Raw genomic sequence first — 27634 nt, forward strand, 5'->3', positions numbered from 1 at the left:
CTGCACTTACTTTTACCTGCAGCTACTGCCTTCTCTTCTATATTCTTTTTAATTCTTTTATTTTTTTTTAGAGTAGTGACCATGATACATTTCTTCAGAATAGTGGGCAGGGAGCATTTTTAGATCAAGTTTTTATTAAAAAATCTGCTAGACTCTGGGTCTGTGGACACAGTCTTCTCAAGCAATTTAGTTCTCATTATGTTTGGTTTGAAGAGGATGCTGCTATTCCACTACTTCAGTTTCAGCAGGTCCATGGAGCCTGTCTGCAATACATATCTTGTGGTAGAGAATTTTGAAATAAACCAAATTTAATCACGTGTCATGACATAGAGTTAACCACACTTGGAGATGGCTACACAATGCCAGGAGAAAGGCAATATTGTTTATGTGATGATCACTGATAAATATGTTTTCTTGCTGGAACGCAGCCAGTGGGAGGGTTTGGCTATCTCTTCCACGGAGGGTGTTTCTATTTCTGCCCTTTCAGAGACTTACTCATTCGCATTCTCCTAGGGATAAAACATGAAGTTAATGGTGAAGAACATTACATCCAGTAACTGCCTAAAATGAAATAGCTCCCCCATACACACCTTACACTGCTTATCTTAAATAATTGGTTTAGTGGTGCAAAAATGCTGATATGTGTCAGTGTAGATGTTGAGATCCTGGATTAACACATGGATTAGAAGTGGGCTGTGATTCATACTGAGTACCTTCTGTCCTCCCACCAATTTGGCAATATCTAAAGGCTATTACAATACTGCAAGCACCATTTTCACTTCTGTGGAACCAGCACATCTATTACAGAATGACAGTAAGCTTTGTATCTCTCTCCTTGTTCTGTCACACCTTAGGTTCCCAGGGAGGGGGTTAATAGGCATCATCTGGAGAGCTCCTAGGAGGGGAAAATTTTACTTGTGCTGGTAATTGATGGCATACCTCCTTGCAGGACTCAACCTGGATGAGTGTGTGTTAAACTTTGTATAAAAAGAAAGTCAAGCATAGGAAACTGAAGAGACAGCCCAAACTGGTGTGCTCAGGATGATGAATTGAACCTGTCTGGCTGGTATCAAGTATTGGGCCAGAGTGCTTTGATCTCTGGGGAAGAAAATGCCCAGTTCTGTAATCTAGAGTTTATTTCTTTCTCTGTTTTGGAGAAGACGGAGAGGGGAGTAGCTGCTTCTTGTGGCTGGAGGGGCCATCTGCAGTTAGAAATAGAAACTGGAAACAGGGAACAGAGCTGCAACCCACTTACTGAAATAGTGAGTTCTTGTATTAGTGGCTGTTTGCACAATATCGCATTCAAATGATCTTTGGGGAATAGAAACAAGCCACCCCTTGAAGCTGCTGAACTGAAAGGCTTCTGAATCAGCTGAGATTAATAATAATGCCATGTTCTGCTCATGAGAGGACCTTTAGCTCCTGTGGAGTTGTCCAGTCAACGAGTGCTTCAAAGTCTCAGGCAAGCTCCAGGTGGTTGACCTGACATGTGTTTTCTAACACTGCTTTGTAGAGTCCAACAGCAAAATTGTGTTCTGGTTACGGTTCTTAATTTTGTTTGTGCATTGTGTAAGTAAGAAGACTACTAGTAAAGTGAAGATGTGTTGTTTTGTGAGCAACTACATGTAGCTGTATCTACCTGCAGCAGCCCTGACATAAACTGAGCATCATGTTTTCACCAGTTCCAAGGGGAACTCTCTGTTTATCCAGGCTTGGCACAATTGTGTGGGGGAAAAGGAAATGTTCTTTTAGCTGCTGTTGGAAACAATGCTATTGCTAAATATAAGCAAGTAAAACACAGTTGAAATGTATTGTGCTGTAATTTTGTTTCCTGTTTTACCAATCCTACTTATTTTCCTTTTATTTTTTCCCTACAGAACAATTCAATTAAAACATCGAAATACAACTTCTTCACTTTCCTGCCTCTCAACCTGTTTGAACAGTTTCAGCGAATAGCCAATGCTTACTTTCTTTTCTTGCTGATTTTGCAGGTATGAATTCACCATGCTATTTCCAGCAGATTGTGTGCTTCGTTATCAAAGTCAGTCTATGTTTGATAGATGTAATGAAGAGCAAGCTATATCCCTGTTGTGAATTAGCACCTTATAGTAGATAAAAAGTAGGGCAGAAAAAAAAGCCATTTTCTCTCTTAGCTTTGTGTATGAGGGTTTAAATTAAATGAAGAAAAAAATTTAATTAAACTTTTCAATGAATTGTGCAACTTTTTCATGCTGTGTCCTACTACCACTCTGTGTCTCCATTTGAGTGCTCCTGGCTGTCCTCAGATTTGCATTACTTATTTCTCCTGTAGTATAAAGCCAATTTGTCTCTTATCCACAGATTTTAAGGCACATTCAATTGGCAGTCACAAAGGAAACAGCAAGATGTACAAGTTTGTAACCTATGCTGTTTCCTTGGGAAGGAAGGCATTAACATCAGGTTGTGGCTAGTTTGCATAAAGATGGATATTGCTGCTCCCTGCTCCAGGGTGAGGAAGGTGTCCAGTATGGAGTGTGTCAGACACTGGTGACACTACTGAACCCTGTGGATCATAATGGTATTGAGTTGCACTGTGCTCATTGCTGTTTGTAATAATACTCTGTCTGAAAGCTGAACACACCAGAGAAACTGATACCAGAATTTCTGCCCCTTTGCACTTTGCTAAAAGATAGCAGTGCAATCTGTTATTGTTGAGTCATACTGGAACACATGCTATCAAAGAATGGGTTTAATTTTGCGTGTGTTTCAAGTATGGTATTTTAAATTTGACCATTTCAGTGCTCACAAATTTGCAAAATAACCTATTTCAAATGGTTTTTTTACAATTTCAGCTCAAAAAAAGCATAGATAAAATGTGGTTAAGACTGCAGCACACCATATACAATCTTCTTTGCTTATTTATACAGAACGAATTTTGGAAATATCAGTGATTGTATATTTTTCAAGAAACTAGTGAAGGTGCTGTTTCGGCTAAGCTGACGCACTGTTCTTATGTCATTGTACTGCATTCTAGATGTTTGTCTGTCAAATTAATAATATTTCACACTATTTACCTTAAATTATACTACTGTGTATTTTACTGAGCTATCTAGGAATGACTGTATATAAAAGCACACAGATTTTTCCTTACATAATGTAGGATAAAGAGGGCAGACATTAGTCTGTTATATCTACATATTTCACCGTTTAATATCTTTCCCCACACTCCATCCCTGTGACACTGAGTTTAGCTATTCCTTCATCAGGAGTGGACGTGATGGATAGACTGTGGGGACTTTGTCTCCCTACTCCTTTATCACAGACCAGTGGCATGTGCATATTCCTATTTAGGTGGGAAGCTAGCAGTTGCAACCTCTACAGCTGTGCAGGTCTGTGCTTGCCTCTAAACAATATTCCTCCTGGATAGATAGGGTTGTGCATATAGGATCTGGGCTGTGACAATGCCTAAATAACAATTTCACAATGCACATGGAGTTGGCATTGCCTAAATCCAAAATGATGGACACACTAATACTGGTTTCATCTAATTACTTCCATCCCTAGTGCTATGCTTTTAGAGGAAGAGGAGAACTACGCAGGGCTAAGACATCAACCTCTGCATCACTGAAGGCATGACAGAATTACCTTCAATTCTTGGATGCTGTCACAATTAAAGATGTAGAAAATAAAAATGGCTCTGTTGATCTTGAAAGAACAAGGTCAGCCCTGGCAATAGCTGTGTGTTGTTTAGTGATGTGAAGTTTACTTCAGCAAAATGTTAAGAGTGACTAAAGAAAGAACAGAAGCTTTTGAAGGCTCTGCACAGCTGGCTTTGCTCAGATAGCTTGGAGTCCCTCACAGCAGGCTTGCTTGCCCATGTCAGTATGTCCAGAGAAACCCACTAGGGACTTTGCAGTCCTAATTTTACAAACAACAAGAAAGAACATCCCACTACACTTTCTGACAGCAACATGTTTATAACTTAAATTACAGCTTGTTTTGTAAGCCAAACATGGGTCTCCTGGCTCTCCCACCTTTGTGGGGTCACATATCAAGGATAGAGATGCATTTCTGTCTTTATTCTACATTCAGATACCATAGAAAAGTGTTGTCTGCAGCTTGATTAGGAAACAGTGGTTTCCTGAACTGGCAGGAAATTTCTTAACTCAGATCTTTTCTTCCTACAGTTGATTCCTCAGATTTCCTCGCTGGCCTGGTTTACAACGGTGGTGCCCCTGGTGCTGGTGCTGGCTGTGTCAGGCGTAAAAGATGCGATTGATGATTTTGTAAGACCTATATTTCTGACCTGTACTTTGGAGTTTGCCTGGGATTGTTCAGCACAGTGCCTAAAACAAACCACTTATACATAGCCAGAGGCAGGCAGTTGGAGAACTGGTCTGGGGCCAAGATGGGGCCTGAGATTAGATCCCCAAATCTATAGTTCATTACCTAAAAAGGAACTAGAATTTACAAATTGCTGAGCAGCCCAGCAGCTCCATTCACTTTCTCTGAAACTGCCCAGCATATCTGAAAATGTGGTCACTAATAGATATGTCTGGACACAGGCCCAAGAGTCTGTTCTTAGGCTTCCACTTTGGCGAACTCATTCTCTGTCATCTACCTCAGTGTAGGTGTTAAAAAAAACCCTTTATTAGGAAGCAAGTGCTCAACCCACCTGTGATTTTTCAAACTTGCCCAGATTTGGCCAAAGTCTGCTCTCATCAGGGCTAATGGTCAAAGTTCCAAAGCCTTCACAGGGTGATATTAGAGCTGAGTTTTCTCTCATTATTAAAATAATTTTTATGCTCTATGGAGCAATGCCAGAACACCTGTGGTCACTTTCTATATTGGAGCAGAGTAATGAATTTCTCTGGTGTTTACAAACTGAGGAGGGCAGGAGGAACACCAGCTGAGTCAGGGCTGTGCTAAGTGACTTGTAAGGCTCTACCCTCCTTCTTTCCTCCAAGGACAATCCCCGTGTTGCCTGTTACTCTAGTTATACCCTGTGTTACGCGTGTAAACATGTGCTTGACTCTGACTCAGTTGTGACACTAATCTGCCTGACCCATTCAGCCAACTGGGTGGAAACCTAAAATATTTATGAATTGCCTATTGCTCTTGTGTGCGTGGTTTCCTGAAATGCCTTCTAACATACTGGTCCAATTTCCAGAATCGACACAAAAGTGACAAACACGTCAACAACCGCCCTGTCCAGGTCCTGATCAATGGCATGTAAGTCCTTTTATTTTTTGCTCTAATTCTGACTAGGAAGAGCATTTTATTACTAGTATTTTTGATATTTTGTGTGTGTTTGTGTGTGTGTATGTTTCCCAAGAATCATTAAACAATTTAAAGTTGAATTGTGTTTCACAGTGCTGGTTTATCATGCTGTTTTGGACTACATGTCCGATTAATGCACTGAAGACACATTACCACAATCTGTGCTGTGACCTTGTTCTGACAAAAAGTGAACTCTTTCTGTTCTGGATATTTGTTTTTAAGTAACTATGTTGAGAGTCTTGTATTATTTTAGTCCTTCCCCCAGAAGTGACGAGTAAATCTCTCTTCTGTGTCCATCTATGCACACAACTAGGAATTATCAACAAGTTCTTTCAAACTAAGAAGCAGGAATAGCTCCCTTGTACATGTCATAATACTTTGAGTGTGTGTAGCACTTCTGGATTAAATGTACTCAAAATATTTCAGCGGTGTGCTTTGGACATTGTACTGTTAGCTCTGTTCCTTCCTGCAGAAAAAAATAGTAGAGACTTTGGCTTTTGTGGCAGGCAGATGTGCTGTTTATTTGCAGCTCCATGGAGTCCATCTCTGAGTAGGACACAGCTGTAAACAGTTGTGAAGTCTCTGGTGACTTCTTTTCCATACTATAGATAGCAAGCAGTGTGTTGTGTAAACTTCAACAGGTGATCAAACAGTAAAAAATAAAAGTGAAAACTGAAGAATAGGCAGATACTCTTCATGCTTTCTGCTAAGTACACTGGTTTCTTAGTTTACAATGTATTAGTTACTGTGTCTAGGAAACTTACATTGAAATAGAAATTTTATAACATTCTGCCTTTTTCAAAAACTGGGAAGCACAGGTTCTGCCCAACTCTGACAAATATTCAAAAAGCAAGGCTGACCTGAGTTCAAGACTGAATACCCAGTCCTGTTTTGAGATAGCTCCTGATACTTCTCATGTTTTGCATATACTGTTATTATGACTTGGTTACGTTTGTGTTTGCAGTTTAGCTGGCTGCCTGTGTGCACATCTGGCTTAGTGCTGTGCACACACTGCACTGAACTTTACTGTGGCCCTTCATACCACTGTGAAAACCTAAGACAAACTGCAGTTTTCACAGGTGCTTGAGAAGTCTCTCACACAAAATAGAGATGTTTTTTTTCTGAGACAAGGTGGTCCTTTAAGTGAAAGAAGGGAGCAGTCTTGAGAGACAAGGACCTTTCACATGGACTGTGCTGCTGTTGTGGGGCTTTGGTCTCAACCCAGCCCAGGTCACCCCAACCACTCCTTTTTTCTGCTTCTTACTGTATTTTATGATTGTTTTTTTGTATTGTGGTGGTGCAGTAGCTTAGTATGGATTAGGACACATCATGGCAGGCCCTGATCCGTCTTACCAACAGCCCAAGTCTGACTCCAGGAGCAGAGATGAGTATCCTACTCACCGAAGCCTTATATGCTTACTTACTAGAAGTTTTCTTGCAGGTTAAAGGAACAAAAATGGATGAATGTCCAAGTGGGGGATATAATAAAGCTAGAAAACAACAACTTTGTGACGGTGAGTGCTGTTTCTCTCTATTCTGATCACAGTTAATCTCTGTCACTCATATCACTCTCAAAAGAATCAGTGTGGCAGTAACTACAAGCAGCACTGCGGTGCAGTGCCCACTGACGTTATGAACTCATGCCAAGTCTCTCTGTCTGTGTTCAGGCTGATCTGCTGTTACTCTCGAGCAGCGAACCACACAGCCTGACATACATCGAGACAGCGGAGCTGGATGGGTAAGTGAGCCTGGCCCTTGGGTGCAGTCACTGCCACCACTGCAACGCCTGGTGAACCTGGGTGCTGCAGGTATACCTGCAATAGCTTTTGTAGTAAGAGTTTTATGACATGTAGAATAAACTTTGGGTAGGAATCTTGAAAATAGCACCTGGTGGATACTTTTGCCTCCTCTCATCATGTGAGAAGGGGACTTTACTTTTCAGTGACAATTCAAACACTGAGAGTCAGAGACATGTTCATGCAATATCATGCATTGCTGGCAGAAGCTTTCCAGTTTTTTATCTCCCTCAGTCTTTTAGATAGATAATCTGGATGAGATAATCATAATAAATTGGTCCAGTAATCTCCTTTGGACTGCTGTACCATAATATCAATGCATGCACACTGCAAAGACTCACTCTAGGACACAACTGGCCACAAATCAGAGGGCTGCAACTTGAATTAATTGGAATAAACTGTATCTGATCTCATCTTTATGATGCGATTTGCATTACTATTTCTGCATTGCCTGTAGACTAAGCATGACCAGAGAGTTAAATACATTGTGTCTCTCCCAAGACTCTACAGACAATCCTCTGGACTTTCCCCATTTGATTTCTGCTGAAAATGATCTTGTAGCTTTTGCATACACAAGTGTCACTTTTAAGAGGCCCTGAACAAATGTAGTGTTCTTTTGACATTGTGTTTGAATCTCCCCAGCTAGCTCATCCCAAGACTGGAGTACTCTTCAGGATCAGAATACTATGGGAGAGATCAAGGGCTCTCCTATGTGCTCAGATAACCTTGGGGTTAAATGTGTAATGAGCAACAGGATAGACTCAGGGAGCTGAGATGCCTGGTCTTGCACTCTGTAGTGAAATTGAGAAGGCAGAGCCATCTCACCTTCATTGGTCCTATGTCCAGAACTCCTCTTTGCAACTGAAAGAGGCAATCTGCACCCTTTAACCAGGTGAAAAAGGCATATGGTAACACCGTCCATCAGATGTCTAAGGAAAAAAACTGTCCTCAAGAGCAGAAGTGACTTTCAGGAAGAGCTTTCAGTTCACATATGACTTTCAGTTCATGTTTTTGTCTCATGCTGTTTGTTGCAGTGAAACAAACCTGAAGGTGAAGCAGGCACTGACAGTCACTGCAGAGCTTGGAGAAGATCTTCAGAAGCTGACAGAGTTCAATGGTGAGCCTAAATGGAAAATTCACTTGCCAAAGAATTTGCTCAAACCCCAGCGTCCAGAGAGTGGCTGTGACTCCTCCTTTTCCAAGCTGTCCCTTGCCCTCTGCTAGGGGGCTGTCCATTGACCCCTGCTAGGACTTCTGTGGACACAGTGCCAACAGAGCAGCATTTGTAGAGGAAATGGTCCCTCTTTGCTTGCAGGTCTCAGTGCTGGGCATGACTACGACCTGAAACTGCACTGGTGGCAATTCTTCTGGACATACACTTTGATGTGTGTCTGCACATGTTAAGACCACCCACCTGGAACCCTAATACAAGACTTCATGTAAATGCACAATGGAAACCGTTTTCCCAAAACCTTATGCTTAGTTCTGATCTCGAAACATTCTCACACTGCACTTTTACATTGATGCAGCAATGCTGATGCACTGTTACATTTATTTTCTGAGTGGTGGCACTTTCCAGACACTACACAGACCTGACAACTAAATCTGTGCACACAGCACAGGTCACATGTCAGCCTGAAGCCTCACATCCTGACAGCATTCCTCTTGTCTCTCGATGCCACAATAAAGACTGCATTTTAAAATATTCAAAGGCAGGCAGTGCACATGTGGTTAACAGGCAACATGTCCTTTCTTGGCACTGTTTTGTATACCAATATAAGATAGGATGGGATAAGATAGAATAGAATAGAACAGAACAGAACAGAACAGGACAGAACAGAACACAATGTTTCACTTGAAAGGGACTTAGAACCATCATCTGGTCCAACTGCCTGACCACTTCAGGGCTGACTAAAAGCTGAATTGTGTTTCTAAGGGAATTGTCCAGGTGCTTCTTAAACAGGCTGGGGGGCATTGATCACCCTTCTAGGAAGCCTTTCCCACTGTGTCATCCCTCTCTCAGCAAAGAAATGTTTCCTACTGTCCAGTCTGAACCTCTCCTGGGGCAACTTTACCATTCCCATGTGTCCTGTCACTGAATACCAGGGACTACATAGCAGCACATACGTGAAAAGGAGTCAGACCTGTCAAAACTAGGACACACCATGCTCACACATCATCTCTCTATGGAGAGAGGGTGAGGGAAAAGAACAAGTGGTGTTAGTCACGTTCTGCAGTACCCTGCTGGCTTAGATACGAGGACAGGATTACAGGGAGAGTCACTATGGAAAGGGGTGGAGTGGGTGCCGCTGTCCTGGGAGCATTTCAGGGATTGCAGGCTCTCAGGAAATATTTTAGATTAAGACAGAAAATTATTTTTGAAAAAAAATCCTTTTTAATTAAGTAGATGATTCCAAGGTAAGTGGAGGGGATGTGGTAAGGAGTGAAGCTGGCACTGTCTCTAGTAGTTTCTTTTGCCTTCTTTGATGATGTTTATAGCAATAATATGTGTGGTCTTTGCTGAATGTCAGCTCAGTACATTAGGATTTCTCCAAAATGATAGCTGAGATGGTGAGTGTTTTAGGTCTTGAGAAACATGTTTTTGCAGATGCAGTTAGAGGCTTTATGTTAATAATTGGAGTGGCATGCCTTAATTACTTTCCTGAACAGGCCACAGTATCTATCAATTTGGAAGCAAAATCTCAATCTAAAATAATTTTTCAAGTTGTGTGTGATGCTTATCTGAGGGCACTGCATTCTTGGAAGTGCTTAGCTAAAAAAATACTTAAAAATATTTTGGAAAATTGCAAATTTTCTTATCAGACATTTATTTATTCTGTAAGTCTCTATTTTAGTTATGTTGTAAATAAAAGTGGCTTCCTCACAATACTTAAAATGAATAAAATGTTTCCCAGGATGATTTATATTTGGCAGTGTCCTGGGAAGAGTGCCTGCAATCAAACCCAGCCTTGCATTTCCCTTAGCAAACCTCTGCAGAAATATTTAAATATTTATGTAACCCTTTATCTAATTACTATTTAAGACAGGATGAGAGGAAGGGGTTGAGCAGATAATACAGCCACTCAGTGGAATGCTTAATGTGAGTTACAATGTTTGTTTGACATCATGATGGTGCAGATAAAGAAGATGCTTGCAAAACACTGAACTTCTTTTTTTTCTTATTTAGGGAACTGGGAGACGAGAAATGAAACACTACTTTTCACTTACCTACTACTTACCACATGTTGACATGGCAATATTTAACCTTTCAGTTGAAATGCACTCCAGAGATCTTACTGCTCTTAGTGGGAGAGGGAGATAGGAGGAGTGGTGCCTTGCTGTGGTACCTTTAGCTGCAGTTACTGGGGTCAGTGCAGGTGTATTGAGTGAATTTCTAGAGCTTCTCATTCTTTTGTGATCAGTCTCATGGAATGAATCTCTTCTGATCTCAAAATCAGCATGACCCACATGCTTACAGGAGAGCAGAAATAGATACATAAGGTGCTCACACAAGCACTGTCCCGCCACAGGCACAGCGTTCCTGGTGGGAGATTGTGTCCTGGGTTTCATGTGCCAAAGTCTCATTGTGCTGTTTCAGGTTGCAGTGCCAAACCTCTGTTTTCTGTGTACTTTTCAAGGGTTGCAAGGGCGGCCGTGGGATGGGTCTGGTTACTGCAGGCTTTCAGAAATGATGGGGTATGGGTCTGGTTGTTGTTGGAGTAACCAGATGGTAAAACAGAAGATCAACACTGTTGTTAGCATGAGTTCAGATGTCACGTGTCACTGAACTCCTAATCATTTCATCTTTCCAATCTGACAGTTTGTCTGCCCTAGAGTAGAGCTACTTTTCTGTGAAAATAACATTCATTTTCAATTTCAAAATGCATAGCAGTAAAGACTGTCATGATACTTAAAGCCGTACTTTTCTTCTGGACCTTTCTAGATTTTGTTTCCAGTCTCTTGAGGCTGGTATGTTTTGCCTAAGAACAACTGGAGGAGTTGTACTCTTGGCAAATGATAGTCTTTATGTAGGTATTTTCAGCCTGTGATCAAAATAACTTTAATGTTCCTGCTGATTAAGTAAACTGACTAAACTCTTGGATTCCCTTTCAATAAGGCGTATTTGTATTTTCCAATTCTTTCCAATACATCCACAGGGCTCTGCTTTGAATCTTTAAATGTCAGGTGCAGATGTTGATTTAAATAGTAATTTTTATACTGAAGTATCTGAACACATTTTATTACAAGAAATAAATATAAAATATGGAAATACACACTCCAATCACTTACAGTGTCAGCTGTGTGGCCAACAAAGGTAGCAGTGTCTTTTTATGTGCTACTGGGACTTAAGTTATAAAACAGATGAAATTAAAAAACAGCGAACAAAGACACCTCAGTTAATTACTCTTTTGCAGCCTGTAGGCTATGATTTTTCTCGCTTGGGCTCCTGCAGTTTGAGAGAAAATGCAGGAGAAATAAAGGTGATGTCAGCACTTTTAGCTAAAGTTATCCAGTGACATTCTACCACTATGAACTTTCTGTAAATGGATTAAAACTATGTTGCTGGCTCAACGTTTCTTCTCACCCACATAAAAGATGTGGCAACTTTTGCTTTGTACTCTACCAATAAAAAATTGCCATACTGAAAAAATTGAATAAATCCAAATGTTTTTTGGTCCACTGGATTATGACATGAAGGGGGGGAGGAGCAACATCCCAAAACGTAAGTAAATATAAGATACAGAATGGAAATGACAAGGTCAGGAGCTGAATGCAACTACAGCATGAAATACTGTGTCTCTGGGGAACAGCTGGAAATGAGGTTTTGATGATGTCTTTCTGATCCAAGATTTCCAATTTTGCTTTTACTTTCTTTTTATAGGTGAAATCAGATGTGAAGCCCCAAATAACAAACTGGATAAATTCACAGGAACTCTTACTCTTCGAGGAGAGAAGTATGCCCTGGACAATGAGAAGATGTTGCTGAGGGGCTGTACTATTAGGAATACAGAGTGGTGCTTTGGACTTGTTATTTATGCTGGTAGGTAGAAAGACTGACATGTGAATTGCAGAGCACAGTAACACTAGCATGGAAGTACATCACACCCAGCATGCACAAAGGAATCAAGTATTTTCCTTATTGGAAAATATGTTTCTGCCATGTACAAGAACAACAAAGGTTATTATTTCAGAAATGCATGCAGCAGGTACAGGAGGGGACTCTTGATTGATCAGTAAGAAAGAATGTAAAAATTAAATTTGGTTAAGAGTTCTCTTAAGTGTATTCAATTAAAAATTCCTTGTCATTTCTATGTGATTTTAATCCATATTGGAATATTAGGGTCATCAAGAATATTATTGATTAGATTTATGCTTTTTATGAGTATAATCCTTTTATTGTTTCTATAGTCCTTCAGACATGTGAGATAATGTATTATATGTTGCCAATAACACAGCAGTATTGGGTATTCTGTGAAAAGTAATTAAACCTGAAAAGAAGGATTGAATGTTGAAAGAAAAGTGCAGAGACAAGTCCAGAATTAATGGGTTTATGTGTCTCTTTCCATAGAATCTCAGGCAAATGACTTTAACCTGTTTCTGCCCAAGTTTCCCACCAGCACTGTAAACTGTATTTACCTGCCTTCAAGAAAGCTGTGATGGTTATTCATGCCGGAAAGCACAGTGGGGCCTCAGAGGCAATCGGCTTTAGAACAGCTAAGCTTTATTACTAAAATTAACGAATGTGTTTCGTCTCCAGGGCCAGACACCAAACTAATGCAGAACAGTGGAAAAACAACCTTTAAACGAACCAGCATTGATCGGCTCATGAATGTCCTTGTATTGGTGGTAAGTCTGATTAATGTGTCTTCATTTCTTCAGATGTGGTCATCATTTCCAGATACTCCACCTCCTTGCCCACACAGATGAGGGAATATCAGAAGTGACTAATGATAAAAAGAAAAATTATGTAATAATTTATTAGCAGCCTGAGTTTGTCAGCGCCTCCATCAGCCCATCTTGCAAAGCAAGGCCATTACATTGACAGAATTAAGGACTTTTGTTCTGAACTTGTCATTTTCTGTACTCTCCCTTGCTCTGCATTTTTTGTGTGAAAAATATTTCGAAGCCTGCAAATGCCTCTTTCCTTCAGTAATTTTGTCATTTTCTACTTATTAACTGTTCTCCCTCTTCCCTCCAATCTCTTGGTATCTCTGGTGATACCTGCACAGGACTTGGTAATTGAGTCTGTTAATTTACATGATGCCAGCTTCTGACTTAACATGTTAGCATAAAATATTAGACATGGTCTCATTATTCCTTAGAAACTGGTGTTTTTAGCAGCTGGGAAATTTGAGGGCACTAATCTTATGTAGCAGACACTCTTAGACTGAAAAACAGATGTAATTTAAGCTCATCAGTGGTTTTAACAAATGGCAAATACTTCTAGGCAGAGATAGTGATTCTTTTACAGACTCTCCCAAGATTTTACTTGCTTGAGTTTAAAGCCACTCAGGGAAGGAAGACATACCCTCTGACACTATTTTAATCAATGTTGCTCAAAGAAAAGGTCTTTATTTTCTGATTTTATTTTCCTTTGGGGGCATGTTTGTCATGATTTCCCATGCATCCTGCAACACCTTCAGTTTATGACACTGGGAAGGTCCGATGATCACTGTTTCTGCTTCTTCTTTCCTGCTGTTGCTCTCCAGACCAACCTAACAGCCAGCTGGGGCCAGGATCCATTCCCAGGCACTGGAACGAGTCTGGGAGGAGGTATCCAACAGCAGTCTGCCCATCACAGCAATGCTATCCTGAGGTCTCCCTGCCCTCTGTGACTTCATGCCTCCTCAGCACTGGGGCACTTCCAGGATGGTGCTATTCTCCAACCTTCCCAGTTCATCTCAGCACCTATCTTCCTGACTTTTTCTCAGGATCTAAAAAGTTGTTGGGCCCAGGAATGCCCAGTAACGCCAGAGCATAGAGAGCCACTCCAGGGTCATTTTCAGTCTCTCTAGTCCTTTTTCCATGTACAGTAAAGGTCATGTCCTTAACTTAAGTAACTGTGCACCAATCTCTGCCAAGTGAAAATCTTGATTATCATCATTAGCTTGTTTTTCTCAGTGTTTTCTTCCCTTCCTCTTTTTAAGGGGACAGCAAAAAGAAATGAGGTTTGGGCCTCTTACATTCAAAACTTTGCAAGCAGTTGAAAAACTTTACATTTTCTTAGGTGCTCTGCTATGCTGTAGCTGGAGAGAAAAATGGGCAGTGGGGGATGTGCAGGGCAGAGAAATGGAGCAGAGAAAAGCTGAATAGGAACTTGGAATTTAACATTTGATAAAGATTTGCAAAATCTCCTTTCACAAGCCAAGGATCCCACCCAGAACTTTCAGTCTGCTTGGCCTCCCTTCATAAACACAAATGAGATGAGTTTACCTCCTGGCTCTGTTTTAAAAAACTGAGTGAGTTGCAGTCGATTGCATCAGCCTCTGCCTGGGTTCTTCGGTGCTGGAGGAGCCAAGGGTGTGTTTGTCTCTTTATACATTTTTAAGGAAGCCAGAATTTTGATGTCTAAATAAAGCTCTGTCCTGTCTTAAGCACCAGGCTCTTTGCACTCCTAAGGGGATGTGGCATTGGGTCCTTCCAGCTCACTGGGTGCTCAAAGGTTACAGAGCACAGTCATAAAAACAGGCAGTATATTGTGCTCTTGAGTTTGGAAATACAAAGCAGCCACTTCTTGCTATAAATAACTCATTTAAATGTAATGCAACTTATTCCATGTTACCACTGGCAAAACCCTTTTGCATTTATTTATCCATAGAACTTTCAAGCACAAAGCAGTGTTTAAGAAGGTTACCAATAGAGTCCTTATCAAATGTTGCCCTGGTCTGCCCTGGCAAGGGTTAATCAGGAGTAAACCTTTCTAGATGGATACCATAGGTGTGTTTTTCATGTTTGGAAGAGTGTCTCAGTGATATGAGGGACAAGTTAATGTTCCTCTTCTGGTGATACATTCACCAGCTCCAGAAATGTTTTTTTCTCCAAAACTTGCTCTTTAGCAGGCTTGGAGGAACATGTTCTCAGAGAAAGAGGGCTGTCTCCTTCATCTCTTATATAGCTTACTGTTTCAAATCCTGGAGCAGAACTTAAAAGTGCCAGTAGAGAAACCAAAGCAGTTTTAATTCACAGTCCAGCAGTCAGTGCTTGTCAAAAGTCACCTCCTCTTTAAATACTCTCAGATCTTTCTGAGACAGTGCATGGACAGGACCCAGGGAGGGAGGATGTTCATGCTGGGCAGTCCCATGAGCATGCACAAGCCTACAATCAGGGTTTTTCATGTCCTTCTCTTGCAGGGCTCTGGTTATGATTACAGTACCCTGCACAGGATTGTTTCTCTGCACAGAAATTAATCTCTGGGGGTGCTGTTAATGGCTTGGTCTTTTGCATTTGTCTCAGAGCAAACAGCATGTTAGTAATCTTTGTGTAAACACAAGCATTGCACTTGAGTGGAGTTGTGAAGGATGAGAGCGCTGACGTGCCAAAAAAACCAATATGCATAAAGCAAGTGCAGTTGTAGACAAAAGTTGCTGTGATATAGAGTCACAGAATGGTTTGAGTTGAAAGGGACCTTAGAGATCATTTTGTTCCATCACCCCAGCCATGGGCAGGGACACTTGGGGAAAATACAGCTGCTATCTTGCTCTGTGTGTATTTCTGTTGCTGAATCATACATTGAAATCCTTACATGGATTGTGATATATTCTACAAGTGGAAAATTTTTAACCTGTGGGGCAACAAGGTGGGTCATGCCTCTCGTGTATATTGAAGTTCTAATAATTACAACAGCACAGATTAAAGTCTGTTCTCACTTCTGGTCACAGACGTTTAAAAACACTGCGCCACATTCCTTACCACCACTGTCTCCATTTCACAAGTTGAGTAATTTATTTGGCCTCCCACAATTAAATAGAAAAGTTACTACTCATGTGGGAAATAAATGTGTCCCCTGAAACTCAGCCTAGGACCTTTTCTTACTGCAGTTCCCTTTTAATGGCTTCTTGGTATTAAACCTTGAGTTGATCAGGCATGAACTTTTCACCAAGTGATTCATATCGCTCCATAAAAGTATCCTTCTTCCTCTCACAGATTATCTCAGCAGTACAAATATTAGCTTTACCATCAACGTTTCTATGTTTATACCTCAATTACTGTTTTTTGAAAAGGTTGATTACTGTTTTAATGTGATTGTTACTGAGTGGCCTTTGCATAATGGCCCAGCTTACTGATATTTCCTTCCTAATGATTACACTTACAAAAGTTGATTTTTAATTGCTGTTTTGTGCAGCCTGTTGATTCCGTATCTTCACTTTTTTATTATTACATTGGTTGTTTTATGTCAAATGTTTGGAAAAGTCTATGTCAAAAGAATAGTTTTATTATTATTTGTCCAGGAAGGATGACAAGCTAACTGCAGTTTATCTTCCCCACCATCATTATTTCTACCTTACAAATATTGTAATTACATTAGTTGAGCTTCCCAGATTTCAAAGCATTGTTAAAAATTAACCTTACTGGTTTCTCTAAGCCTCCATCTTTAAATGACATGGACCCACTGCATTGCTAATGCTTATTAGCAGATAGAGCCACATAATGTTGTTCCTTGTCAGTGACCACAATCTGTCTTTTCCATCTGCTACATCATATGGAACAGACACTTCCTTCTTCTTTCTTCTCCTTCCTCTTGGAGGACTATCTGTTAACAGGTCTGCTTTTCACACACCTGTTTTGACTTCACTGGCTTCTTTCCTTGGTATTTTATAACTGTTAGATACTCATAGTTCTATATTCCTTGCAGTTTATTTTATTTCTGTTAAATTTACTTCTTCCCATTCTGTTTTATTTTTTTCCAACTAATTGTATTGCCACATTCTTGTCTTCTTTTAATCAAAATGCTTTATGACATCTGTAATGCTTTTGTGTTTATAAAGTAGGGTTCAAGAGCAAGCCCCACCTTTCACTAAGTTTTCCCACTTTGAAATTTGCTTCCCAGTTGCTGTTCTGGTTGCTTTAGGCTTCCGGAAACAGGCTTCTCAGAAGTCCAAGGATACACATCACTGGTTAGTGTTACTTTCTGTTTGCTCAAAGGAAATGTAATCAAATTGTGAGGGCAGATACCAAGGCAACGATTACTTCTAAGTTAGCAATTAATTCTCCTTTAACCATTGAAATGGTATCCAGTGCAGAATTCCAAACTGCACCGTGTTGGAGTATCCTTAGTCATTTTTCAGAAACTGTGAGGAAGACTACAATGCATCCAGAAAATGGCCAGGTAAAGCCTTTCAGGCTGTTTCTATTCCCAAATGTGCAGCCTGATATTTGACAACCCTTAGCCCAGCTCACCTCTAATTAGCTTTAATGTTCTGCAGCTGACTGGGTACGATCACCCTAGTTGGGGTGTCTGCTTGGCATTTAAATCCATGGATGTTTGAGGACTTATAATTCCAAATCGCTAGATACAGACCTGTGTAGTTTTGTTGTTGAGGTAAAAGTGTCATAACTTTTCTGTTTTTATCTCTTCATCCCTAGGAATATTTTCCTTTGTTTCAGGCTCTCCAATCCAGTCTCATTAGGGTCTTCGGCTTAATCTGTACATAATAAATTCCTTGTTTCTAAAATGCTTTTAGTTTAGTTTTGATTTGGTGTCTTTGTTTGTTTTTCAGATCTTTGCATTTTTAGCACTGATGTGTCTCATCCTAGCCATTGGCAATGGCATCTGGGAGCATGATAAGGGCTACTACTTCCAGGTCTATTTGCCCTGGGCAGAAGGTGTCAACTCTGCCTCATATTCTGGCTTCCTCATGTTCTGGTCATATGTCATCATTCTAAACACCGTGGTACCAATTTCACTCTATGTCAGGTAGGTGCCAGAAGCTCCTTTCATGTTTGATCTTAGCAAAGTTTTGGCTTTTGCCTTATCTGGGAGCAGCAGTTTCCCTAAACTCAAAGGCAACCACATTGTGGATGATCACACAACCACAGCGATGCTTTCCTTATTTCTGCTGCTTTCAGAGGGCTTTATCAGGGATGGAGTGGGGACAGTAGTGGTCCCTGGGGAAAGAGGGGAGGATTTTGCAGCTAAAGGGGAAGTGTAGGTGTGTAGGATGCTATAGGAGCAAGGCTGGAAGCCTCCTATGGTAAGCATCTTGCTCTTTCCCACTTGCCTTGCCCATCAAAGGGAACGGCCTGTTCTTTGAAGTGGCTTTAGGGCTCATGCAAGGAGGGAATTGCCAGGTAAGTAACTGATCAGGCTGAAGATCCATAGTATTTGGTGCTGTATCAGCAGTGTGACTGTTGCCTCTTCACAGAGAATGTGGTATGTTGGTTATTGCAGATAGGCAGGCAGGGGTGACAAGTAGGCAATGTGTCTATGATGTTTCCAAAACCTTGAGGCTAGAGTATAGACTGAGCAGCACTGTTCAGTTTGTCATTGCACCTAACTCTTCAGTCAGCTTTGCCACTGAGACTCTTTTGTGTTGGTAAATAAGAGGAGTGAATCCCATTCCTGTTCATTATGTCACATCAGCAGGAAAGTGGAAATTCATGTTCTCTGCAAGCTGATACTTCTCTTTAGTTGTATTTAGTGAGAAAATTTCTTACTTGCTATGGAGCTCTGTGTTGTTTGAGACATGGTTGTGCTCATCCCTCAGCACTGGGTTCAACTCAGCTCAGAGCCCTGCTGAAAACCATCTCCTGAAATGGCACCAAGTGAAAACCACTGCTCCTCCTTTCTTCTGAGTCTGAAAACTGCTCAAACTTTCCAAGTACATTTATAAGATGTTTAATTAATGAAGGAAAGGAGTTTGCTACAAACCTAACAGATTGTTTCAGGATCCCTTACCACAAGCCATCTAAGGACAGATGAGTTCAACCTGTCATTACCTTCAAAGTTGTCTTCTAATTACAGTAATTAATTGTGGTTTTGAAGATAAAGATCTTGTCCCTTAAAATAATGAATGTTCCATCACCTTCTCTTTCTGTTTCATCAGTGTAGAGATTATACGCTTGGGTAACAGTTTCTACATTGACTGGGACCGTAAAATGTATTATCCACTGAATGACACGCCGGCTCAGGCTCGAACCACTACACTCAATGAAGAATTGGGGCAGATCAAGTACATCTTCTCAGACAAAACAGGAACTCTTACTCAGAACATCATGTGTTTCAACAAATGCTCCATCAATGGCAAATCCTACGGTACATTATCTGTTTGCCTTATTCTCAGGGTTTTATTTCATTGTATGCCTCTTGATCCACAAAGACTAAACTTGATATCCAGAAGAGAGTGTCGTGTAAGAAACTGCAGTGATCAAGTCCAGGGCTGCCCGTCAGGGGTGCTGGACTGCCTGACTGCATCATTTGCATACCTTAATATTAGTTCCTTGTTTCCCTCTTTTTCACACTCTTTTATCTCCCTTTTTCTGCCCCACAATCATCCAAACTAAAGAACCAGCATTTTATTACGTTCTTCTCAATGGTCCCAGATTTACTACATCTGTACTCAAATTTGGTTTTTTTCTGATATCACTACCTAGGTAATCTCATTTTTTTATAGTATTGTTGACATGATTGCCCAGATATTGTTAACCCTGCAAAACATAACATTTAACACATATAACTAACTCCATCTTAACCACTTCTGAAATAGCCATTCCTCATGGTGTTATTGGCAAATTTTGTCAGCTTCTTACACTGTTGTCACACATTCAGCATTTCTCATGTCATGAGCAGCCATTTCCCACGTCCTTTTCAGGAAGCTGGACTAATCAATGGCCTGGTCTTTGTCTTTCACCAAGACATACTTCATCTACTCGATGAAAGAGAAGTTGGTAGGGAGTTGGAAAAGATGGGAAATAAAAGTTATGTCTGTTAGATCTTAGAAATCATTGATTTAAAAGACTCATTTAATGTATGGGTTCAACAGTTTTCTTCATACTGCTCATGAGGTGCTAACACCTTGGAAACTGACTAATTGATTAACATCATTAGATGCCCCAGAGAAATTAATCACTGCGTATTCATAGATAGATGCTTGCTTTGCTGTGTCAGACTTGTTGATGCACTAGTGTGCCAGAAAGCTTGCCTTCTTTCTCAGTGCTATCAGCTGATTTAATAAAAGAAGATATTTCTTCCTTTAAATCTGGTTTAGTGTATATTTGGAGACCACCACATCTCAAACAGTGGTACTGTGATAGCTAACATTAATACTGTTAAACAGTTTGAAATCTCTTCCATCATGTGTCCTTACTTGACCCTTCCAAGGTGAATATCACCACTAACATAAATATAGGGTATGGGTACAAGAAATGAATGGGAAATATGTGGAAAGAAGTCAAATAGTCTGTTGCATATGGTTTTCAAAATGCTTAGCTTCTTTCTGAGATTGTACTTCTCTGGATTTGCTGCTCAGGGGCATCTGGGAAGGCCATGCCAGAAAGGATGCTGTAGGTGTGGTGTCAGGAAAGGTACTCTGGAGGCCTAAAGGAAGGAGATGATGTGCAGTTCCCAGGAGAGATGGCATCTAAGTTTTTTCTACACTCTTAAGGCCTTTATGAAGGCACACCAGCACAACAAGTAATTTTGGTCACAGTTGAGATTGCTGGTGCAGATATGAGTCTATAACTCATGTCATTTATTGCATTTCAGTCTGGGACTGGCTAGGCTGGGCACAGTCCAGACTTTCAAAGTGAAACTTTTCTTCAGGCAGAAGTTTTAACAGTGTTTCCTGGAGATGAGATGTCTTCTATTGCTATGAGAAGTCATCAGTTCAGGGAAAATCAGTAGAGCAGCCTTGCTACCTAGGCGTGGGATGAATAGGCTTTGAAAACTCTTTCTATGGGTGTCCAGGGACTGTTGCAAATCAAGCAGGATCCAGGAGATGGATTTGTCTCACACTGAGAAGGAAAGGTACAAGGGAAGTCATCCCCTGACAGCACTTTTGTTTCCTGCCTAGCACTAAGTCCTCTCTGGGTTCAGCTTGAGCCTATTCTTCTTTACCCAAAAGCCAATGATTTTTGTGGTAACTACTTTGTGTTTAAAGCATCTGTCAGTCTTTGGATTTTGTCATGGATAAACATAGTAACTGATTGATACGCATGATCAGTCTCCAGTGCCCATGTCAACATGTTTATGTTTACTGAAACTTTTTCAATAGATTCTAGCTTAGAAACATTTTAACCAATTTTCATGGTGTAAAGCAGCTCAGAGACTGTATTTATACAGAGTTTGTGACTATCACCTTGGTCTTTCTTGATTGCAGGAGATGTGTATGATACATCTGGACAAAGGGTAGAAATAAATGAGGTAAGTGCTTAAGTGCTATCAGGACCTGTGCTTTCAGTGAACCTGGCTAAGTACCAGTGGACACCACCCACAAAAGCATAGTTCATGCTCTTGACCCTGTAAAAGATGATGCTTTTGATACAGATAACAGTGATACGTCTTCCTGTGGATGTCAGAGAATCACCTTTCCAGTAAACCTGGCTTAAAACCTGCAGGTTGGGAATAGCCCACTCTGTTCCAGTGAGCCCCCTCTGAGCAGTTTCCTCTGCTACACGTGATGCACAGCTACTCATGAATATTTGGCCATTGATACTTGGCCAAATATTTGGCCAAGTTTGTTGGAAACTTGAACATTGGTGAAAAATTCACCTTGGTAATTAATCAAAGTTTGGTGGGGAAAATCACAATCCTCATTCCAGTGATTCCTTTTTGGGCCATTTAGAACTTAAACTACCCATTGCAATTGGATTTATGTGTGGAGTGCTGTGCCTCTAAGCCTTGCCTGGGGACACATGCTGGATTCCTGCCCATTGCCCACCACACCCACCCGTCCATGATACTTTCTGGTGCAGAGTCCTGCTGCCCACACATCCATGACGTTGCTGTGCCTGGACCTTGCTGTACAGATGAGTGTGGGAGGTGTGGGTCTGTGCTAAGTGCTAGATGTCAGCGTGCAGAGGTCAGAAGGATGACTCCCATCCTGGAAACTCTGAGCTCATCAGGGGTGGGACGAGAGTCAGAATTGTCCCAGGCAGGCTTGGCAGGGCATTCCTCCATGACACATGCTGTGAGCTTTTGGCCCCAGCATGTTCCACTCTGCTTGAGCAGTGCCCATAGAGTTTAACCTTTACATCACTCGTCTATACTGTATTTTCCATATCAGGAATTTTTCTTGCTTTGGGAGAACAGGGTGGAGAAGACAGCCTTTTGGATTGTTTTGAACTGCACTCCTACATTCCACTATCACAGGCAGCCTTTGCCATCAGGAGCATGATGCCTCCAAGCAGGCATGTGTTGAAGGCAGGCTCTTTGCTATAGAAATCCATTGGCAGGGATCCTGTAGGAATACTAGCTGCCATTCAGAGAATTGGAGTACCTCTGGTTCTCAGCCTGCATGCTGCTCTGAAAGGCTTATCTAATGCCTGTCCTGTCCAATGATTGAATAACGTTCATGACCTCCCGCTTACTTAGATCCACCAATCTCTGTCATGAGCAGCCCTGCAGGGTAGGTCCCTTGCAGATGTGAGGAGGAGAGAAGAGCTGTGTTGGGCAGCCATTGGTGTACAGGCGTATGAGAGATCCACAAATAATGTTGAACCATGTTTTTGCAGAACACAGAGAAGGTTGATTTCTCATACAACCCGTTAGCCGACCCAAAGTTTGCATTCTATGACCATAGCCTGGTTGAAGCCGTGAAGCTGAATGATGTCTCGACACACAGGTTCTTCCGGCTTCTCTCACTTTGTCACACAGTGATGCCAGAAGAGAAGAAGGAAGGTGAGGACTGTTGAAGGCACCCCACTGAGTGGTTATGTTCCCTCATACCACAGTATGTCTTCTCTCCACAGAAGCTGTTATTGGTTCTTTTGGCTCCCTGGTGATTTTCTGTAGTGTATGACTACACATAATTCAGTGTCTTTGGAGATGCCACATGGGAAGAGAAAGGACCAGGGCCTCCACTCCCTGTGTGTTCCTATGGTGGAGCTGACACTACTGCAAACACCACATCTCTGGAGTGCGGAAATTGCAGGTGCCACAGCTTCCCTGAGGTGGCAGATGCTTGCCCCACTCTTTCTCTATTCTGCTCCTAGTCCCATAAAACAAAGAACATAGAGTACCTATCCATTGGAGGCTCATTGGCTCCTCTAACTCAGTGTTCCCTCAAATCCCAAACAGGATGAAAACCACGTTTTAACGACTAGAACTGTTAATTGACTAACAGAAGTTGAAAATACTCATGAGAAAAGTACATGCAGATATAACTAGACAGGGTTAAACATGAGGAACTTTTCCTCTCAGTGAGGTCTGTAAGACTCCAAAGAGAGTGATTAAAGACCCCATAAGAATCTAGGGTACCTCTTGCACTGTCCTGGAGGATGGGTTGGTGGGACTTGATGGAGAAGTGTGGACATAAGCTGCTTTTCAGTGCTGCACCTTTATGAATAGATAGAAAAGCAAAGGGATAACTGCTATATGGTGTCTTTGATTTTGTATTTGTTTAGCTCAGAAAAAAGGCAAAAGACACATTACTTTTATTTTTTTTCCTTTCATGTCAGGTAACTTGGTGTATCAGGCCCAGTCTCCTGATGAGGGCGCCCTTGTCACTGCTGCCAGAAACTTTGGATTTGTATTCCGGGCTCGCACACCAGAGACTATCACTGTCGTGGAAATGGGAGAAACAAAAGTCTACAAACTTCTGGCTATTCTTGATTTCAATAATGTTCGCAAGCGAATGTCTGTGATTGGTATGTTCCCTTTGCTCTTTTCTTTCCTTCCCTACTTTTTAGGTTCTGCAGCTGTCCCTCATTCTGCTATGAATATCTATTTCTAGGAAACTTCCTTTGCAATGGTCTCTGAATAACATAGTAACATTTACTTTTGAGGGCTTGAGATGGGCTGCCTTCACTTTTCCATTACGCAGCAACAGCGCTAGAAAAATACTTGACATAGACGGGTGGGAGAACATCTCAGTATCTGGACCACAGTGATGCACCAGCCTCCTGAAGACACTAAGCTTTTTATGTATGTTGCCTCCCTCATTACAATGCAGGAAAGGCCTTCCTTCTAATCAGCTTTAAAATTGTAAGTGAAATCTGAGGAAGTAGGAGAGGAGAAAGCAAGAATGAACTGAGAAACCCACTTTCCCAAACAGTAAATGCAGAAATTATCCAAGAAACTTTTTGTAGCCTTTATTAACCCTCCAATATATTCAGTTATTTCAGGAATTGGAATATATGCCAGTTGGAATACCAATTGGAATACCAGTTTACTGGTAGAAGAAATAGGAGCTATATGACAAGTCCCCTAAAAAAACCGTGTTCATAACTTTTAAATGCTGATATGCTGCCTGAAATGCTGCCTGCAGGAATAATGTAGTCCAAAGGAGTGTCTGCTCAGACTAATGCAGTTGCTGTGCTGCTACCTCAGAGGTGGGGAGGTAGTCACACCTGTTCTAAGCAGAGCTTGTCTTGATTCCTGAGAGTTTGCCAAAACTTGGTGGAGTTCAGACACCTCTAGAAACTTTCCTTTGTTTTGATGGAAAGGTTGTGTATCCCAAAAGCCTTAACCTGAAATTTCTAGCATTTCTTTTCCTCTCCCTCATAGTGCAGAGTCCAGAAGGTGACTTGACTTTGTACTGCAAGGGGGCTGACACCATTCTTTATGAACTGCTTAATTCGTCCTGCAACTTTCTCAAAGAGAAGACCACAGAACACCTGAATGTAAGTGTTTCCTTCTCAACAACATCTCTACATTTGAGAGTTTCCTTTTGTCCACATGTGGAAGAATACTTTATGTTGAGACAAGAAACCAGACATGGCACCTAAGCCTCAATTTTTTGGTTATGGAAACGAGAGGGCAATAAATTTATTTATGTCTGTTCTTCCAGATCATAAAAGGACATACTGACTGGGCAGCAAGTAAAAAGCATTGCTCAAACTTGTGGTCTTTATATGGTTGATGGTGTGCACTAAGAGGTTGTTAACTCACATAAGGGGATGTTTTGGCCAATACTTACTCCCGCTTGAGATTAGAAATGCTGCTAATATGTTGCAGAGTACAAGATACCAGGGAGTTTGCCTTGCTTTGCTTTGTGTAATAGCAAAAACATCTCTGCTCACCTAGGGGAGCCAGAGAAAGTTGATGGCAAAGAAAAGGGCAGAGCAGAGCTGTGAATGTGGCCTGCTCTGATTCACTTCTACTTCAAGCCTGGGGGAACACCTCCATTTTCACAAAAATATCTCTGCTATTCCACCAAACACTGAGATCCATACTGTCCATCATAAAACACAAGTTGTATGGACTTGCTGATGTGCTATGGCTGCCTGTGCTTATGCTGTGCATTTCGGCCAGAATTCATATCCTAAAAAGGATGAGCCAAGGTCCAAAATTCAAGGCTGTGTTCAAGGTTTGTTGAAGTGCCACTATTCTGGACCTTTTGTTGAGAAAGATGAGCCTGGGGAAAAATTGTCTGGTTACGGTAAATCTTTGGAGCCAAAAAGTAGGAAAATTGTTTTGAATTTATCTTTGTAAGGACAGTGAATGGCAATGACAAGTGGTCTGGAATTACTTATTAAAAGTAACCCTAGCTTTGTGGTCTAAAGATTTTTTTCACCTTTCCTCTGCAAACTTAGGTAGGGTGCTTTTTACAATCTACTTTCTGAGAGTCCTTTTTGTAAGCCCAGGTGACCAGACTGTTCTTTGACCTTTCTGTCTCACCACTGTCTCGCAGGAGTTTGCTGGAGAAGGTCTGAGGACACTCGTGGTGGCCTATAAAAATCTGGAGAAAGACTATTTTCAGGACTGGATCAGGCGCCACCATGAAGCAAGCACTGCCTTGGAAGGACGGGAAGATAAACTGTCAGAGTTATATGAAGAGATTGAAAAAGACTTAATGGTTGGTACTTTAAGAAATCTGGGCCAAGCTCTGGGGGAGGCAGTGAGGATGGTGGTTTGTCAATAAACAGCTCAGTATGACTTCAGTAAACATTTCTCTGCAAACATCTCAGTGGGTGACAGGAGCAGTTCAGAACATGGCAGTCCTGGCTGTTCCCTGGCACCTCCATCGGGAGCCCAGTGCAGGGGAATGGTTTTATTTTAACTCATGTGGGTGTCAGAGTAGCTTTCTGATGAAATGACATACTAGAGCCTGCAGGAGATGACGTGGACACAAATATTTCATAGCTGTTCTTTGTATGTGCAAATGGCTCATCTATTTATTTTCATGTCTTTGAAATGGCAGGCAGTGAATAATCCCCAGTGCCCCTCGGTTTCAGAGAGTGTCTCCTTTGTTCTTGCAGCCTTGGGCAGGAGGGGTAGATGATGTCCATAAACATGTTTGTGTCAATTTGAAATAGAGCCAAACTGTGATCTTCCAGTCATTCTTCTCTCCCTCAGTGTTGTTACAGTTTTTAAATGCTCTGGGGGATCTGCCCGTGTTTTAGGGCCATGAATAATGGATGAAAAGGATGTATGGGATCTGCAGAGAAGCAATTCAGCTTTTGCACCCGCAGCAGTGCTTTCCTGAAATCTCTTAAATCCTGTGAGACGCACCCTTTCTCCTTCCATTAGCTCTGTGTTCAAGATGCCAGCAGGACACAGGGAAGAAACAAGTGTGAGTAGAGGAGATGCTGGCCTCTTGAAGCATGCTCAGCCAGGGGGCAGAGCCTGCTGCCCTTCTGGGTCTCAACAAAATAGTGGAAAATAGGTCTCAATAGAATAGTGGAAAATGCCCAGAAAAATTGTGTGACTGCTCTGTGGGTCATGTTCAAAGGAAGGAAGACATAGAAGTATAGGGGCTGGAGCATCCAGCTGCTTTGCAAGAATGGGTTATGAAACTCATGGCCTGAGTAGGCAAAAGACCACCAGGAAGAAGTGTGGCTCAGAATAAAACACTATTTGCACAACACCCTTCACTGTACCAGAGTGACTTTACTTCCCAAAGATGCTGTGGGAAGAGCAGAGCATGGGTATAGAGCCTGGTTTGTGAGAGCCAGAGTCAGCGAGGACATAGATGTGTCTTGTGGAAATGTAAAGGACTGCCAAGTGTCATGATCTAGTTGATATGCAAGAGCAGAAGTCCCCTGTGGGCAGGCTTCTGCTAGGGGTCCCCTAGAGGGGTAAGGATATAAGGACACAAGGGATGGATCATGAATAGATTCAGAGAATAGCAGTAAAACAGTATTTATCATTGATTGACCTAAAAACTAAGGAAGCTCTACAGTCAAGAGGGTATCATGGTTTTCTCTCCAGCTGTTCTTACACCAGATTATGGACAGACAGGCAAAGGGCTGTTAATAATGCTTCTGTTGTGCCTTTCTGCAGCTCCACAAAGACAATGGCAGTAGGGAATGGAAGCCCTTGTTCTCCCTTCCTGAGCATATTTATTATCAGTGTCCAACTTTGGGCTTCCAGCTCAGACTCGGGCTGCCAAGGATGAGCTGGTTCTCCCAGGAGGTAGCTTTGTAAGTCATAGCATTTAAATTCTCTCTAGCTGAATCAGGGACTACTGTAAAATGGGCAC

General features: G+C 41.5%; 1 protein-coding gene across 4 annotated transcripts in view; it reads left to right on the plus strand.

The window, feature by feature from the left end:
- LOC139684996 (phospholipid-transporting ATPase ID-like) overlaps positions 1–27634 on the plus strand; it is a 92516-nt gene that overhangs the window by 47965 nt on the left and 16917 nt on the right. For all 4 annotated transcript variants that reach the window (XM_071581509.1, XM_071581510.1, XM_071581508.1 and 1 more), the window contains 15 exons: positions 1878–1991; positions 4167–4265; positions 5150–5211; positions 6701–6773; positions 6927–6997; positions 8090–8172; positions 11938–12096; positions 12814–12902; positions 17774–17970; positions 19100–19308; positions 21371–21414; positions 22725–22890; positions 23670–23858; positions 24718–24833; positions 25844–26008. In XM_071581509.1, the coding sequence (XP_071437610.1) occupies positions 1878–1991; positions 4167–4265; positions 5150–5211; positions 6701–6773; positions 6927–6997; positions 8090–8172; positions 11938–12096; positions 12814–12902; positions 17774–17970; positions 19100–19308; positions 21371–21414; positions 22725–22890; positions 23670–23858; positions 24718–24833; positions 25844–26008 (1836 nt within the window). The remainder of the gene's footprint in view (positions 1–1877; positions 1992–4166; positions 4266–5149; positions 5212–6700; positions 6774–6926; positions 6998–8089; positions 8173–11937; positions 12097–12813; positions 12903–17773; positions 17971–19099; positions 19309–21370; positions 21415–22724; positions 22891–23669; positions 23859–24717; positions 24834–25843; positions 26009–27634) is intronic.

This window comes from Pithys albifrons, chromosome Z (genome assembly GCF_047495875.1).
Source record: "Pithys albifrons albifrons isolate INPA30051 chromosome Z, PitAlb_v1, whole genome shotgun sequence".
NCBI lineage: Eukaryota > Metazoa > Chordata > Aves > Passeriformes > Thamnophilidae > Pithys > Pithys albifrons.